Genomic DNA, 17548 nt, shown 5'->3' with positions numbered 1-17548 from the left:
ATTTCCTTATTATATGATCCTTTTGTAACTGTTTTACACTATTTTAGATATTGGCTTTGTTAATCGAACACTTGAATGACCTTCAAAAACCGTCGGATAGTATAATAAATGAATTTACCATTGTAATAAGAAACTTGAAAAAAAAACATATAACATCTTTTCTAGTAAAATAAAGAAAAAATCTCATTACTGATTACATTATAATTTCTTAATCGAAACTAAGCTTCTTGGTGTTGAGCTTAAAAACACGATCGAGGCACTAAAATGAGTTTGAACGTGTGTATGTTTGTATACGTGGATTTATGCAAGTTTTGCATTAAAATTACAACTCTACAAACATATGAAATCCATTAAAAATAAACATTGTGTATGGCACTCAGTTTTTGTGCGTTAATTTTAAAATATAATGAGGTATCTGTGTGGCCAACAACTTCGACATTAAATTACAAAAAAGTGCATTTGCTGCTAGCTGGCTAATTAACGCGTATACGCTGATAAAATATATATATGTATATACTACTGCAATTATGTTGCTTTTCATATTTTCATACATACATATTTTATTGCTAAATATAACACAAGTAAAAAAATTTCAATATTTTTTTAATAATTTTTTATTGCTAACATTCGAACAGTTTTTTAAATAAGTAAAATTAAAAAAGAAAATATAAAATATTATAGATACTAATTACTTTGGTTGGCCGTCATTACTGCATATAGTGCGCCGTATAGTCTTTAATCGAATTCCAATTGGCGGAAAGAACCGTCGGTGCCTTGCAACACACTAGTATCCTCGATCAGTTGTTTCACTTGTTTTAGTTTTTCATAACCCTCAGTCACGCCATATTGTTCCTCATCCTCAAAGAATTTTTGATAATCATTCAGTTTTTGCCACCAATCAGCAGCCAGGCTTTTCACATCACAATCACCGCCATACTCCTTGGGTAGCACATGTTTGGGTACGTGTTTGTAGAGATCCTCGAAATTGTTGCCATGCACATAGAACTGCGGAAGAAATCGAAATTTTGATTATAGATACAGTGGTAGATACTTTTAAATTATAACAGTATTTCGAAAACAAGAAATTTCTCACTTCAGTGGTTTCAAAATACTCGTAATAATTTCATAGCAAAATGATTTCGAAACCACAATTTTTACAGTTACTTCCTCATAATAAAAAAAATCGCTCAACTCACCCTATCCTTCAGCTTTGCACTAATCACACTCTTCACCATACCGAATAATTTTTCGAAAATCGGCAGCACATTGATGAAATGGAAACCCTTCATGCGTGTGGGCGCCGCTTTATTGACCAGTATGGTTAACTTGCGCACGAATTCCGGTTCGAAATTCATCAGCACAGATTTTGAGATATTACCCAGATCAATGATAAACGTATAACCAGCGATGAAGACACGATCATTCTCCTGCATAAGTATATCAATCATCATTGAGCCGACTTTCATCACATCATTGATCGAGTGTAGCTCCATATTGAATTCGCTGGGGCGCAGCAGTATCACCAGTGGGCCGCCATCACCAACGGGTTCGGGCAAAAAAGCTGCAGCACTGTGTGTTATTAATAAAAATTAATTTAAAACCGTTAGATTTTCGACTTATTTGAATCGATTTTCGACTTATTTGAATCGATTTTCAAAACTCACCCCGATTTAACGATCGCCTCGTATTTTGGCTCGCTCAAATTGCGATTGCGAAAGATTTCCGGCATGGCAGCGCGCAGTATATAGAAGTTTTCCAATTTCTGTTTCGCCTTCTCCAGGCTGAACTTGGAGCCGCGCAGGAAGGCCATCAGGAATTGATCGTCAGTGCGCGCGCGCAGATGTGGCTGCTTCTCAGCCCATTCGCGCAGGGAATTCACAAAGTAGTCATTGTCGTCGGGCTTCTCGTTCAACTCTTCGGTGGCTGTTTTAGCCAAATCGTCGGGTAGTGGGCGTAAGATCACCATTTTGCTATTTGTTGATTGTATTTGAAGATACGTGGATTTGAGTTTGAGTTTTGGCTGCTGCTTTTGGCGGCTAATGTGTGATGTGCTGTCTGCGAAGCGACTGAAATCGTACGACACTGGTGCGCAGCTATTTATTTAATGCGGTGGTTGTGTAGAAATCTTCCTCTTTTTATTTTCATTTAGCTGCACTGTTCGTGTCTTCTGAACGCTCACTCACTGTAACACTTTATACACTTTTGTGCGTTTGCCGCCGTCTTGAAGTGTTGACTGTGCTGCAAATTGCAAGCTTTTGACCATTTGTAGTTGCCGTTAGTAGGGTTTTTATGTGCACGCATGCTCATAAAGTGTTCGAAGAAGTGCATATGAAATATGAAACTTATACATACATACTTACAAACATGCGCATTACATTGTTTAAAATTTTAAATTTAATAAAAATAATAAAAATAAATAAATCAAATCATTCACGTGCTGAAATTGAAATTTTCTCTAAAACAAAAAACCAACAACAACAACTGATAATCTCTCGTGCATTACACGGCTAGTCATTCATAACTGTAACACTTTCATTGAAGCGTTGATTGTTTTTTTTTTTTTTTGGTATTTCACTCTTCTGGCTTTTATTGCTACTGTTTCGCATGCTTTACTTTTGGTTTTCAGTGTCATAAAACTTAACAAAAATCATAATAAATGTAGTTTAATTGTTGCGCTGTGGTTTCACAAAAACATAGCGTTCAAAGATGAATGCTTACATACGAGGGTGAGCCATCTAGTAGTGGAATTTTCGTATTTAAAAAAGTAAACTGAGATATTTAGTCCAAATAAATATGTTGCAGAAAAAATAATATCCAAATGTATTTCGCAGATTTTCACATTTTTTCTAACTTGCTATTGTCTCATCGGGATTAATTCAATAGAAATAAAAATTTTACGGACGCTAGCTGCTTGGAGCAGTTTCAGGTAGAATCTTCCCCATATATCATTTTGGAATGCCACGCCTTTGCGAGTGTTAGGCAAAAGTATCTCGGATCTCAATTTGTTTGTACATCCTCGCGAGTTAGCGGATATATAAGTAAAAAACCTCTGCAGATTTGTGGTAGGTTACAGGTGCTTTGTCGATTTTTTAATTTAAATGAGGGGCTGCATTTTTTAGCATCGCAATGGATTGTCCTTAATAGTCTAAGTGTGTTTTCGCCGGTGCGGAACAGCATTTGAATCTATCCTTGCTATTTAAATGGCAAGTTTTTTGTTCTTTGTGGCGAATCGTAGTACCGACGATGGGTCTCCATCTTTTCGATCTTTTCGATGATATTCCCCCTAGATCTTCATTACCATAATTTATGCAGAATTCAAAATTTTCTTCATTATTAGATGTTTTTGTTATTAGATCACTCTGAAATGGAATCCAAGTCGGTTATGTGTTCGAACCAGAACAAATCATTGTATTAAACGAAGTAATAGTTTTAATATAAATACTCTACTCGACTTGCACTCTTGCTCTCTGAGAGCACTCATCAGCATCTCGGTATAAGGGAACTGTGGAACGGCATCTCAAACTCACTGCGTACCGCTGCAGCCGAAACAATTGGTTTTCGGCAACGACAAAAAACAAGCTGGTACGATGAGGAGTGCCGTCTCGCAGCGGAGAGAAAACAGACTGCCTACCTCGCAACGTTGCAAACGACCACAACACGTGCGGGATGGGATAGATACCGAGAGCTGAAGAGGGAAGCGAGACGCATCTGCAGACAAAAAAAGAAAGAGGCCGAAATGCGTGAGTACGAAGAGCTTGAGAAGCTGGCAGACAGAGGGAATGCTCGAAAATTTTATGAAAAAATGAAGCGACTTAACGAAGGTTTCAAGACCGGAGCATCCTCATGTAGAGACCAAGGTGGTAATCTGGTAACCGATGTCCAGGGCATACTGGGATTATGGAGGGAACACTTCTCCGACCTGCTGAATTTGAGTGAGAGTACAACACCAGGAGATGGCGAACCCGATCCCCCAATCGATGACGATGGAACAGATGTTCCATTACCCGACCATGAAGCAATTCGAATAGCAATTACCCGCTTGAAGAACAACAAAGCAGCGGGGGCCGATAGATTACCGGCAGAACTATTCAAATACGGCGGCGAAGAGCTGATAAGGTGCATGCATCAGCTTCTTTGCAGAATATGGTCGGAAGAAAGCATGCCTGACGATTGGAATCTCAGTGTGCTCTGCCCAATCCATAAAAAGGGAGATCCCACAATCTGCGCCAATTACCGTGGGATCAGCCTCCTAAATATCGCATACAAGGTTCTATCGAGCGTACTGTGTGAAAGACTAAAGCCCACCGTCAACAAACTGATTGGACCTTATCAGTGTGGCTTTAGACCTGGAAAATCGACAACTGACCAGATATTCACCATGCGCCAAATTTTGGAGAAGACCCGTGAAAAGAGGATCGACACACACCACCTTTTTGTCGATTTTAAAGCTGCTTTCGACAGCATGAAAAGGAGTTGCCTCTACGCCGCGATGTCTGAATTTGGTATCCCCGCAAAACTAATACGGCTGTGTAAATTGACGTTGAGCAACACCAAAAGCTCCGTCATGATTGGGAAGGACCTCTCCGAGCCGTTCGATACCAAACGAGGTTTCAGACAAGGTGACTTACTATCGTGCGACTTCTTTAACCTGATGCTGGAAAAAATTATTAGAGCTGCAGAGCTAAACCGAGAAGGTACAATCTTCTACAAGAGTGTACAGCTCCTGGCGTACGCCGATGATATTGATATCATCGGAAGCAACAACCGCGCCGTTTGTTCTGCTTTTTCCCGCATGGATAAGGAGGCGAAGCGAATGGGTCTGGAGGTGAATGAGGACAAGACGAAATATCTCCTGTCATCAAACAAACAGTCGGCGCATTCGCGTCTTGGCTCCCACGTCACTGTTGACAGTCATAACTTCGAGGTCGTAGATAATTTCGTATACCTGGGAACCAGCATCAACAACACGAACAATGTCAGCCTCGAAATCCAGCGCAGAATAACTCTTGCCAACAGGTGCTACTTTGGACTGAGTAGGCAATTGAACAGTAAAGTCCTCTCTCGACGAACCAAAAGCAAGCTCTACAAGTCGCTTATCATTCCCGTCCTGCTTTACGGTGCAGAAGCTTGGACGATGTCAACATCAGATGAGACGACACTAGGAGTTTTTGAGAGGAACATTTTGCGTAAGATTTATGGTCCTCAGAACATTGGCAACGGCGAATACCGCAGACGATGGAACGATGAGCTGTACGAGTTATACGACGACATTGACATAGTTCAGCGAATAAAAAGACAGCGGCTACGCTGGCTAGGTCATGTTGTCCGAATGGACGAAAACACTCCAGCCCTGAAAGTGTTCGATGCAGTACCCGCCGGAGGAAGCCGAGGAAGAGGAAGGCCTCCACTCCGTTGGAGGGACCAGGTGGAGAGCGACCTGGTTACACTTGGGATCTTCAACTGGCGCCGAACTGCGAAGGAGAGAGAGAGGTGGCGCACTATCGTCGATTCGGCTATAACCGGCTAAACGGTTGCAACGCCAATCACATACATCACATACACATACATAGTTTTATATGTACTTAAGTCATTCCGTATACTTTAAAGGCCGCCCTAGTATACTAAGTGTACATACGTAACGAACCGGTTCGAACGCCAGCACATCTCTGTGTTCATATTTTTGCCCATTTGCATGTTAAAATGTGCATATGTCTGTATGTTATAATAGCAAAAATGATTAACTACCCCCGTTTTAGAGTAGTGTGGCAGTTAGTTGAAATACACACACATACATATAGTATTTTGGTCGAAACTCTTTTTTTTTTTTGTTTTTTGGTTGGTCATTCACGCGTTGTTAATGTGCTGCACAAAAATGTAGCGCATCGTTCAACCATTTTTTGTTTCCTTTATTTTATGATAATTTCATTTTTGTAATTTCGAGCTAAAAATTGAGTATCTAACGGTTTCTGCCATAATGACCTATGGCAACACATCCGCCCATGCTTATTTTCGGGTAGTAAATGTATGTGTGAATATACATACGCTTCTATACTCTTGCCTTTTTAGCTTGAGCGGTTATCTTTAAATGGTAGACGCACTTAAAAAGCAAATAAAGCTATAAAGTATTTAGTCATTGCTTTCATTTAAAATAAACCAAACAAATCTACAGACACACATGTATAAAAAAATCTAGTAAAATAAGCATAAAAACGGAGCACAAATGTAAACAAGCAGACGAAGAAATTTTAAATAAATAATTATTTGCTTAATACAAAAAAAAATTATACATACACACGATGATTCATTCACACTTTCTGCTACTTTGTCTCGACGCATTGTCTTCATTGTAGCGAAAACAGCGTAATTAAAATAAAAACACTTTGGCCGAAACTTGGTGCTTTTGCACTAGATCTGAGATTAGATATGCGATTCTAGCAGATAACACCTTAATTGCACACCTGAGTCTATTAATAGTATATTCATACTATATATTGCTACGAATCATATCAGACGGTCAATTAAGTGCCTTAAGAGCAATAAATCAAGCACTTGTCAAAAATGAAGTATGGTATTTTTTTTTACTGCTTATAGAAATCTCTCTTTCTCACTTTATCAAACAACGATTTTTTTCAGTTTTTCCATTCAACTTGAAGAGGTCCAATTATCTCTCTCCCATTCAAAAGTTGTTTTTTAATATGTCATTAAATCATTAGCTTCTGAAATTTAGTCTGCTTATGACAAATATCCACTTTCAGTTAGCTTGAGTGTAGAATTTTTATTTCTGGGTATTATTTAAATCAGATTTTAGAAATCAACTTAAAGTGATCAAATTCATTGTAGTCATAGGGGCCTGCTACACCTTCAATATGTATCGTGATATTTGGATCGCGATCTACCCCAGTCAAATAATTATATGTGCATTTCGGTTTTTGTTTATATTTCTTATTCACTGTTATTTTTTGGATTTCGGTAAATGTGGAATACAAGGTTGATATGTTACCGTTACTATGCAACGAAAATTGTTTCATACTATTCTAGTTGGTTGTAAAGTTACATTAAGAATGTGCTTGTGAATTGGGTATTGCATAGAAAAAATTTATATGTGCAAAATCAGTTTAGCGGATCTTTCTTACTGATAGTGTCGCAGCAAAAACTTTTTTGCTAAAATTTGTTTTCAAAATTATTGTAGGTGCATTAACTTAATGAATTATTAAAAATTTGTTGGTATTTATTTAACTTTAAGCCTAAAATGCCTCGTGGTACTAGTTTATCAGCCGAGGAACAACTAATAATCATAGGAATGCATAAAAGCGGTTCCAAAATGGCTCTAGACCAAAGCGACATCGGAACTGTATCTCCAAATTTCTTAAAAACCCCACTAATTATGGTATAGTGCGACGCAGCGGACGAGAAACAACATTGATGAGCGGTGCGAAAGGATGATTCGACGGCTAGTAGTTGCGGACTTGATAAGCAGCGACCAAATATGGACCTAGTTAAGGCAGAAAATCACAATAAATATAATTTTTCCAATTATACAAAAAATTCAGTTTCTGTAACACACCACCATGGCACCTAAACCAACGCTAAAGAAAGACACAATAAAGCACATTTGAGGTTTGCAAATAAATACCAATTCTGTGCCGATGAGTGATAGAATACAGTCTTTAGTGACGAAAAAAAATTAAATTTGGTTGGCCCAGGTCATTGCAAGAAATATTGGAGAGATTCGCACCAGGAACGGCGGTCCTACTACAAGCTATGTTTTGGAAGCGGTACCTTGATTTCATGGGCTGCATTTTGCTGCTGTGGAAAGCTATCTACATGTTTTATATTCACTCAAATGAATGCTAATATCAATGTAGATCTTTTGGACAGCGAGTTATTAAAATTTGCTGGCAATATTTATGGCATATAACTGGACGTATCGAAAGGATAACGCTTCAATCCACACGAAGAACATCTTTAACGACCGGAAAATTCCGGTATTACAATGTGCAGCATTGAGTTCGAACCTAAATCCTATTGAGGATCTCTGGGAGAACCTCTCTGCTCCTGCTTTCCACAACGGAAAGCAGTTTGAGACAGTACGTCACCTTAAATTAGCCATAAAGCAAGAATTTGCCAATATTTACATAACTATTCTACAGTCAGTAGTTAATTCTCTGATTAAGCGGCTTAATTTAGTTTTAAAATATAAGGACAATTCTACTGACTATTAAAATAAACATTTCTTTCAGTTAAACTCAAATGTATAGGCTTTACTGGTAAAAATAGTAAAATGCACATATAAATATTTACCATTAGCCTAATCTTCAATTCTGTTTTATAGTTTAAAAAATATTTTGAAATTTGTTAATTTTTTGTTTTTTACATCGTATACATTAATAATAACAAACCGGCATACTCAGAAATATTTTGCAATTTTGTAATCTTTAATTTTTTTGCAAAAAGTTCATGCACATATAATTATTTGACTGAGGTATATTGAATATTGATGGATTACTTCGCGACTGCTAGACGTTCAATATATATTACGTCAATATTTATACGATGTTGTTAGTGTTTTCATAAGAAAAAATATTTAAAAAATGTATTTGTTTATTTTTTCGTACATTTTTTTCATAAAATTTCGGAAGAAAACCTAAGAAAATCATGTTTGGCTATTGTTTTTGCTCCCACAGCAATTCATTATATGTATCCAATATTTGGACGTTATCGAAAAACCTTTGGCAGATGAGTTGCATAGCTCTGGCAAAGATTCTATTGTAAACAGTATAATTCATGTTCATTTATTAGAATAAAGTTAATTTTAAAATTTTGGCTCTGTTGTATTTCACCAATTCGGACTTGTAAATCACAAAATATGCTACACATTCAATATTTATCTCGCAATCCACGATCCGCGATCTGGATTTCAAAATATTTAAATATTTTGTGATATGGATCGTGATCCATCAATATTGCATGCTAAACGTTCAATAAATATCGCGATACGATCACGATAAATACTGAACGTGTAGCAGGCGCCATAGATTTTCTGTCACTTTTACAATAACGCACGTTCTACTGACGTCATTTTAGCCGAAGTCAGGGACAGAGTTGCCGAAATTCTATTATACATACATTATTTTAATCAAATTTCTTTGTTGCTTGTGGTTAAAAAGGGGTTTTTCCACAAATGTTGAACTTTGCAATATTTCATAATATTATTTTATAATAAACAAAATTATATAGTATTTGTGGCTTTAAATAAATAAATATTAGCTTTTTATTTTTCGAAAAAATGCAAAAACATGTTGCTAACACAAATATTACTTTTTCCCTCAACTAATCAATATCGAGCTTACGGAATGTGCCCTCTAAACCGAATATAGAGTTCATATCCATGCGTTGACCATGCCTTAGCTTTTCATCAACGCCATATTTATCATTCTCCTTAAAATAGTAATTGAAGTGCTGCAAATCCTCTTCCAGTTTCTTTGTCAAATCGGTGACTGAACCATTAGTGCCACCATATTCAATGGGTAAATACTGCTTGGGCACATATTTATACAACTCTGTCATGTTGCGGTGTATGAAGTACTGTGAGAAGAAAATAAAAAAAGTGTTAAATTAAAAAAAAAAAAAACATTTAATCTTCGCTGTTTTCAATTGCATACCCTTTCTTTTATGTTGGGCGGAAAGAGATTGCGTATAATATTGAGTGCGGTGTAGGCCTCTTTCGGTGCATTTATGATATGTATACCCTTAATGCGTATAGCCGAGCCCTTTATGCAGTAGGTGCTGAATTGTTTGCTTGTAACCGGATCGAATTTCGACATAGCGCTCATGCCGACTTTGTCGACATCAACAATTTCCATATAACCGCCTACAATATAGGCATCGGTGTCGACAATCGTTCGATCCGTTATCATAGCGAGGTATCTGCAGTAATCCTTAACGGTGATTGGTAAATCATCTATGATTTTATAACGCGAAAACCCGATAACTGGACCACCGACACCCAATGTGTTTGGCAACGCAACGATGCCGCTGAAAGCGTAGCAAAACCGTTATTAAAAATAAAAATAGCAAAAATTAAATAAGTAATGTGTACTCACCCTGAACGCGCAATAAGTAAATTCTTCGGATCGGCCAGCGTATTATTGGCGAACAAATGTGGCAACATTGTGCGTATTGTATAGAAATAATCTATTTTCGACTTGGCCTTCTCCAAACTGTACTTGCAGCCGCGCAAAAAGCTAACCAAGAATTGATCGTCGGTGCGTGCGCGCAAATGCGGCTGCTTCTCGATCCAATCGCGTAATGCCGCTATATCCTGCGGCACACGTTCGGGCACCTCGTTTAGCTCTTCAATGGCGATTTGCTGCAATTCAGCGCTCAAAGGACGAATGGCTGCCATGTTATTAAATATTATTTTCTATTAATGGGTTCTTTTTTTGAGTCGAGTTTTTGTTACTCTGCTGCGTGTATGTACCTAAATTAGTGCGCGACTCCAAACCAGCACTCTCCACAATAAAGTTTTAAATGCTACTGAATGTTTTATGCGTTAGTGAAGCGTTTCATTGCGTTGGTCAACCAAAAAAAATATATATCGATTTATAATTACAATAATTCTGATTTAAATAGATATGTTAATGTTTTTTAATTGTAGTTAAATAGTAAAAAAAGTATTTCCACTCCACTCTTTCAACAATTCCACGTAATTTGCGTCGATTAAATATCTAAAAAGCATGGTATATACATATATTTTATATATTTGGTGTGTGTTTTTGTTGTTTGGCATTTGCGAGCACGGATATACAATATATCACACTGAGTAAAGTCTTAATTATATTTGAGGTTATACTGAGAAAGTTAGAACATGCGTTCAATGACATATCCGGAGACGGCTTGAAATTAGCGATTATTTTATCGTTATGATTTTAAGAACACCGAGCATTTTTACTTTGAATTGTTACTAAAAATACAAATGAGCAATAAAACTGAAAACATTTAAATTAATTTTCAAACACCTAATATTATTTCTTATTTTTTTTATACTCTCGCAAAATGTTTCGAGGGTAATAGTTTCGTTCCTAAAACTAAACGAGTTAGATATAGAGTTATATATACCAACATCAGGGTGACGAGTTGAGTTGAAAATTGATACACTAGTTCGACCACGTCCACAAAATTGCGATAACCGAAGTCAATTCCTAAAAACCCATAAAAAGCTATAACTAAACGATAAACAAAGATATGAAAGAAAAATTTGGTACTACAGTAGGACGAAGCATATTTGGATGTAATTTTTGGGAAAGTGGGCGTGGCTCTCCCCCTACTAAGTTTTTTATACATATCTCGTAAACTACTAAAGATATATCAACCAAACTCTCTCCCTATACAGTCTAATAAAATAGAAGAAATCGGATTATAACTACACCGGTTATGTAGAAGAATAAAAACTAAATTTTTTAATTCAGTAAGAAAAACCACCAGAAACCTTATTTTTCGTATATAGTCATAAAGTTCGTTCAGGAAAGCTGCACTAAGATTAGTAAACAAAAACGATGGGCGTGGGGCTGCCAACTTATGGGTCAAAAACCATATCGCAAGAACTACTCGACTAATTCCAACGAAATTTTAGTGGTATCCCAGTGGTGTCATTTGAAAATGTGCTAAATCGGTTCACAACCATGCCTACTTCCCATATATCAACATTTCGAAGTCCACCTGGATCGTTCCTTTTACAATATATAAATTAAGCACTAATGAAGATATCGGTACAGAACTTTGTACAAATAGTACATTTGTGGCATCGCCTGTCTAAAAATCGGACTATAACGTTTCTATACCCCAGATATCGAACATGAAAATTTTAGTGCAAATCTCTCAGATTTTCTAAGGAAATTCAAAAGGAGTGTGTTTCTTATAATAGTGTCCCAAAAATGTGCAAAATCGGGTTGGAACATCCTCTAGCCCCTAGTATGTGACTAGGGCCTTCCGGTTTATACAGTTTATACAGTATTTATGTATTAATATATATGTGAGATACCATAACAAAATTAGATGAACGTATAATTTTGGTTATTTTATATCCCAATGACAAAAATAGTTGAAATCGGTCCAGGAATTATCTCAGCTTTCATATTAGGTCTACAACTTTCCGCAGTTTTCCAATAGATGTCTCTAGGGTCAAGCACTGGTCGATTAAATCGAAATATATATAATGATTTCCATTACTCTAGTAGACTTTATGCCGCATATGCATTATAGTATAAATTGTTAGAGTATAACATGTTCCGTTAGACCCGAACTTCCTTACTGCTTCTTTAATTATTTTATAAGCGGAAGCTTTCCACATACAAATACGCTACATTTCAAGCTAATGAACTAATAAAAGGGTATTCTCAGAAAAATTGTGTCAGGTTTGAGTCCAAGGTTGTTGCACAATACCAAAGAATGACTCATAGTAAATAATTACTTTGTACGGATTAGCAGCATGCTATAATAAATATAAAAATATTTCTAATAGAATTTTGTAAACAATAAAGAAATTATATGCGCTTACTTTGAAGGTGGCACTTAAACGGTTTAGCCGTTAAAAATTTATTTAATGATTTCTATATTGAAAAAGCCTTAAACAAAACTTACAAATACATATGTTGTACATACATAACCGCATTTATTATAAAGCCGTAAATTTGTGGCTGTGTGTGTGTGCATGTAGGCAATATGTATTTAAATATCTTATCAGTAGGAAAATATATCTACAGCGAACCATTAATCAACAATAACAACAATCGACAACAAAGCCTGTAACAAAACCATCTTGCGCTGGCACAGGGGAATCGGCTGGACTGTATTAGTTTCTAATCAGGAAAAGGGTAGTGACGAATGTACGGTAAATTTTATAAGCGATATTTTTGCGACTGCGTTTTTGCAATCAGTTTGAATTTACGTTTGCGACAATAATGTTGGCATTTTTTTTTATAAATATACAAAGAACAGGAAGAATAATCCACACTTAAGCCGTTAGAAAACGATAAGCGAAATAAAAATAAAAATTAATAATTTTTTAAGTTAGTACAAAAAGTCGCTGCGAAGTGAAGTGTAGTAATGTATTTGAAGCGTACAATAAACCGTCACTAACTGGAAATATTTTACAATTATTTATACCCCTGTATCAGTATTTATACAAATAGCATGTGTGAAACTGTGGTTTGAATACAGAAAAAAAAAACAGAAAACCAAAATGACAATTTATTACGTTTTTCGTTTATTTGAAATTCTAAACATTCTCTAACATGTCTAATTACAGCTAAATAATATTTTAAATCACCGTTAAAGGAAAACCAAATAAAAAATATTTGAAAAAATTCTTCTGGCCCAACAAAATTGTGTAATTACTACCATTACCGGTGCAAGTACAAAATCGCCGTATAGATATAATGTCACAAATTCGCCCACTGGTCCCTGAGCTGGCTGCGGTCGCGCGCACCGAACTTAATGAAATCGAGTCAAATATAGCCAGCAAAATTATAGAGCTACGACAGTGGATTGAAGAGCAGCCATATTTGACAGCGCGCACCGATGATCAATTCCTTGTGGGCTTCCTGCGTTTCTGCAAATACGATATGGACGAGGCAAAGAAACGTATCGACTACTATTACACATACAAAACAACAGCTGGCGATTTACTTAAGTCTCGACGCATTGACGAGAAAGTATTTGGCATCTGTCGTGCGGGGTGAGTTTGATTTTTGGCATAATACAATATTCAATTTTATAATTAATAAATTGTATTTAATTTCTTTACACAGCATATTCGCCACACTACCGAAGCCAGCGGGTCCAGGCGGTCCACGCATACACTTCACACGTATGGGACAAATTGATACTTCCCTATATACGGCCAAAGATATCTTCCGTTTCATAATGTTTCGTTCCGAGATTGAGGCCAACACCGATGATAATTGGATTATTAGTGGTGTGCTTGAAATAATCGATTTCTCAAAGATACCGTATGCATTGTTGCGTCAATTCGAAGCGAATTTATTCAAAAAGATGGCCGCATTCTTAGAATATGGCGTACCCACCAATTTGGTGGGCACACACATCGTCAATGCTTCCATGGATGCCCAAATTATATTGAATTTGGTGCGTCTGGTTATGAAACAAAGAGAATTGGTGAGTTGGCAGACATATGAGTGGTGTAGTCAGAAATATTGAGTGCTAATAACAAGCTGAAGCTGTACAAAAAAAACTGAAACAAAAAATATATATATACTTCTACATTCATGCATACGCTTGCTGTGTAGGTTCAGCTTAAGGTCGTCTTGGATATTGCAATATAATATTCTCGAACATAAAACTAAAGTAAACCGTTAATTTATAGCAGACTACTTTAGTCAGGCTTACACACTTACAGCGTGCTTTATTCCATTGAATTTCTCATACTCATTGTTCTTCTGTCATTCACACACAGCTCCACATACACTCTACGCTGGAGTCACTACAGAAGGCCATCGGTAAGGAGTATCTGCCCGTCGAATATGGTGGCAATAATGGCACCTACGAAGAGGCCATGTCAAATTTCGAACAACAGCTCAACGATTTTAGTGATTATTTCGATGAGGATGAAAAGTATGGAGTCGATGAGACATTGCGACAGATTGAGCCTGCAGTTGGTGCGGTTGCAAATAAGACGCCGCCCACACCAGTCTCGCCGCCATCGCCTAAATGTGTGAGTGTACCTGAAGAATCTTTTCGTAAATTAAATATCGATTAAACTAAAGAAAGCTTATAAAATGAAACAAACTAAGAAATACGAAAAAGTACGTTATAAAAAAATTAAAACGAAAGTACTAAATAATATAAATATAAAACACAAAGTGAAATAAACAAGAGTAAATAATTGAAGCTGTATTACCAGCGCCGTAAATAACTTTGAAACTATTTTGCGTTTTTTTTTGTGCGTTAGTTAAAAATGCAAAAGTTAAAGAAACTAAATTAAATGTATAAACTAAAAATGAACAAAGTAAAAAAGCAACAGTTCGAAAAATAATTTACCACGAAAATCGTAACAAAAAAAAAAACAAATTGTTTTAAACGAGAACATACAATTTATGTAGCGACGTGTTATACTTATAACTAAGTTTTCATACAAAAAGGCAACAAGCATTAAAACTTATAAAACAACCAAGCCAATGCGAGCGATAAGTTAACAGTAAAATATGGTGAAAGTAAGAGTGAAGGCAACAAATGCAGCTATCGCAACTATTTACTTAAATGTTGGCAACGGAAACACATAAAAAATCATAGCATATATACAAAGAAGCTATATTATATATACTGCATACATTGCATACAATATAAACACATTTTTAAAGGCTTCATTTATATTAAACAAACTTATTTTTGGGACAGATTTTTAATGAATGTATATATTTAAAAGCAAAGCTATCTATGTATATGGTGTACGTGTTTTGGAAAGCGTAAATAACGTGAGAAATTAAAAATTTTGAACAAAAAAAAACTATATTAATACAAATACAGATGACATACACATACATATACACAGAAAAAATATTTCAAAAAATTTGTGAAAATGTACATTGTAAATCATTCATTGTAGATATATAGTTATATTATATACATACATATATATTGTGGTATGTTTATCATTACCATTTTAAGTAAAACTAAAAACTAATTAACAATATAAATATTAATTGTATTCAAGTACGCGAATTCCATTTTTTTGGTGTGAAAATTGTCTTAAACCACTAGGCATTTAATTGTTAAACGTGTTCGAAATATTGCCTATATATTAATATATATATAACAAACAAAACCGATGAGATTTTTAAATAAGCCACATTTTTCTTTCTTTGAAACTCAAGTACAACTGTTCGTATTTTTTATTGATGTATACCAAATTGGTTTTGGTTTTCATTTCATTCCGTATAAACAAGTTCGTTTGATGCTTAAACAACTAAATTTGTTTTAATGTTTTATAAACGAAAATAAATATTTAATTTTCTACTTGAAAGTATAAATTAGAAAAAATAATTCACGTAAGAAAAGTACAGTTTAAGCATAAAATGCTGCTAACGCTTTTGGTGTATTTATTATAAAGCGTGTTTTCTTAAAATTTTATTTGTCGCTTCATTGCAAACATTTTATTTAATTATTTTAAACAAATTCTGTGAACGCTTTCGGTGTATTTAACAATTTTTTTTTTTTTTGCAATTGATTCTCGAATAGCATTGAATTTTTAAAATATTTATAATATTTGATAATAATTTCTAATTATATACATATATATATTTTATATATCATATATTTTACATATTAACAAAATATGAAACTATAATTATACTTACATACCATGTATATTAATAGTTAATTTCATTAAGAAATGTACTCCTAATTGCAATTTTAGTACGTTTTATTCTGCTGAACCATAATTGATTTTTCTAAATTTATATTTTTATTACACCACATACCATAACTCACGCCTTATTACTTTTCTACTAGCTTCTGGAAATAATATAACTTCTTTGTTGTAATCTAAATATACATGATATATGTAGTAGAGTATCGTGTGGTACATACATACATGTAATAAAAACATAAAAATTGTTTAAAACCCTTAGATTAATTGCCGTTGATAATTATAATTCGCGTTAAATTTAATTTTCCTAATCGCATTCTCCAATCAAGCGAATACTAGTATGTATGCAAGTGAGACACTTAAAATATTTACCAAATCGATAAGCATGAATTGCTTTTGTGAATTACTCTTACTTCAACAAATAATGGAAAAATCTGTTGTCGAGAGCACTTCCTTATCATTTTTGTAAGATCTATTAGTGTTTTAGTCATACAAAACTCAGCCATAGTTTATACGGTAAATATTTTAAGTGGCCGGAAAGTATAAAAAAAATTAAAATAGTTCCGAATCATTTTTTGGTGTGTGGTAAAATTCATATTTTGAACATAAAAATATTTTTAATATGTTTTACAAAAAATCACTTATGGTTCAGGCACACACGTACTATCGAAAAGCTCTTCCATCATTTTTTGCACACACCATTTGTGAAATTACTTAATTTTAGCATTTAAAACAATATATGTATTTTGTATTTCGACTTATTTTTTAACTTTTTTTAATTTGTATTTTTATATTTTTATTTAATTTTATTTGTATTTTTTTTTTTTAATTTTTGTGCACACGTTATCTTAATTTTGTCTTAAATAGTTTTAAAAAACATAATTTTTAGTTATGTACTTCATTATTTTTCATATACATATAACCTGATTTTCTTAATATTATATTATTTCCAAATTATTTTTATTATAAATAGCTACACATCCCCTCATTACCCTGGCATCATTTTTAATTACAAATTTACATTATTTATTTTCAGAAATCTTCCTTCAATATATGGAATTTATTAAGTTCATAAAAATTGTCATTCAATCACTATAAATACCTTACATAAGTAATAAAAACAAAAAATTGGAAAATATATTACAATTTGAAAACAATGAGTTT

At 34.7% G+C, this 17548-nt stretch overlaps 3 protein-coding genes across 7 annotated transcripts in view; 1 reads left to right on the top strand and 2 right to left on the bottom strand.

Annotated features, from left to right (window-relative positions):
• Positions 1–17541, top strand: part of LOC105211224 (alpha-tocopherol transfer protein-like) — a 34776-nt gene extending 17235 nt beyond the window's left edge. For 2 of the 5 annotated variants that reach the window (XM_029039580.2, XM_029039582.2), the window contains exons 2-4: positions 13307–13735; positions 13809–14175; positions 14474–16889. In XM_029039580.2, the coding sequence (XP_028895413.1) occupies positions 13437–13735; positions 13809–14175; positions 14474–14776 (969 nt within the window). In that variant the 5' untranslated portion in view covers positions 13307–13436 and the 3' untranslated portion in view covers positions 14777–16889. Of the gene's footprint in view, positions 1–12949; positions 13068–13146; positions 13169–13306; positions 13736–13808; positions 14176–14473; positions 16890–17420 lie in introns of those variants that run through there. The other 3 variants (XM_029039585.2, XM_011182563.3, XM_054234354.1) reach the window with 3 other exon arrangements.
• Ttpal_16 (alpha-tocopherol transfer protein-like) lies at positions 597–2263 on the bottom strand. The gene is made up of 3 exons (XM_011182566.3): positions 1665–2263; positions 1197–1569; positions 597–1005 (listed from the first exon to the last, which is right to left on the bottom strand). Exons 1-3 carry the CDS (start codon positions 1964–1966, stop codon positions 736–738), a joined length of 945 nt encoding a protein of 314 aa, XP_011180868.2. The 5' UTR covers positions 1967–2263; the 3' UTR covers positions 597–735.
• On the bottom strand, positions 9249–12598 carry LOC105211225 (alpha-tocopherol transfer protein-like). The gene is made up of 3 exons (XM_011182565.3): positions 10104–12598; positions 9663–10035; positions 9249–9585 (listed from the first exon to the last, which is right to left on the bottom strand). The coding sequence occupies exons 1-3, from the start codon at positions 10403–10405 to the stop codon at positions 9331–9333; spliced, it is 930 nt and encodes a 309-aa protein (XP_011180867.2). The 5' UTR covers positions 10406–12598; the 3' UTR covers positions 9249–9330.
• Positions 17542–17548: the final 7 nt, after the last annotated feature.

The sequence above is a fragment of the Zeugodacus cucurbitae genome, chromosome 6, assembly GCF_028554725.1.
Source record: "Zeugodacus cucurbitae isolate PBARC_wt_2022May chromosome 6, idZeuCucr1.2, whole genome shotgun sequence".
In the NCBI taxonomy this organism is placed as follows: domain Eukaryota; kingdom Metazoa; phylum Arthropoda; class Insecta; order Diptera; family Tephritidae; genus Zeugodacus; species Zeugodacus cucurbitae.
The sequence above is the reverse complement of the archived record's forward strand: the minus strand, read 5'-3'. Positions and strand labels throughout refer to the sequence as shown.

Bases quoted from the DNA above. Each gene is read 5' to 3' on its own strand.
- LOC105211225 (XM_011182565.3), bottom strand. From the start codon at position 10,405: ATGGCAGCCATTCGTCCTTTGAGCGCTGAATTGCAGCAAATCGCCATT. The intron at 10,036-10,103 runs GTGAGTACACAT...CTACGCTTTCAG, and splicing joins TTACTTATTGCGCGTTCAGG to CGGCATCGTTGCGTTGCCAA. The intron at 9,586-9,662 runs GTATGCAATTGA...TTCTTCTCACAG, and splicing joins CGCCCAACATAAAAGAAAGG to TACTTCATACACCGCAACAT.
- Ttpal_16 (XM_011182566.3), bottom strand. From the start codon at position 1,966: ATGGTGATCTTACGCCCACTACCCGACGATTTGGCTAAAACAGCCACC. The intron at 1,570-1,664 runs GTGAGTTTTGAA...AATAACACACAG, and splicing joins GAGGCGATCGTTAAATCGGG to TGCTGCAGCTTTTTTGCCCG. The intron at 1,006-1,196 runs GTGAGTTGAGCG...TTTCTTCCGCAG, and splicing joins GTGCAAAGCTGAAGGATAGG to TTCTATGTGCATGGCAACAA.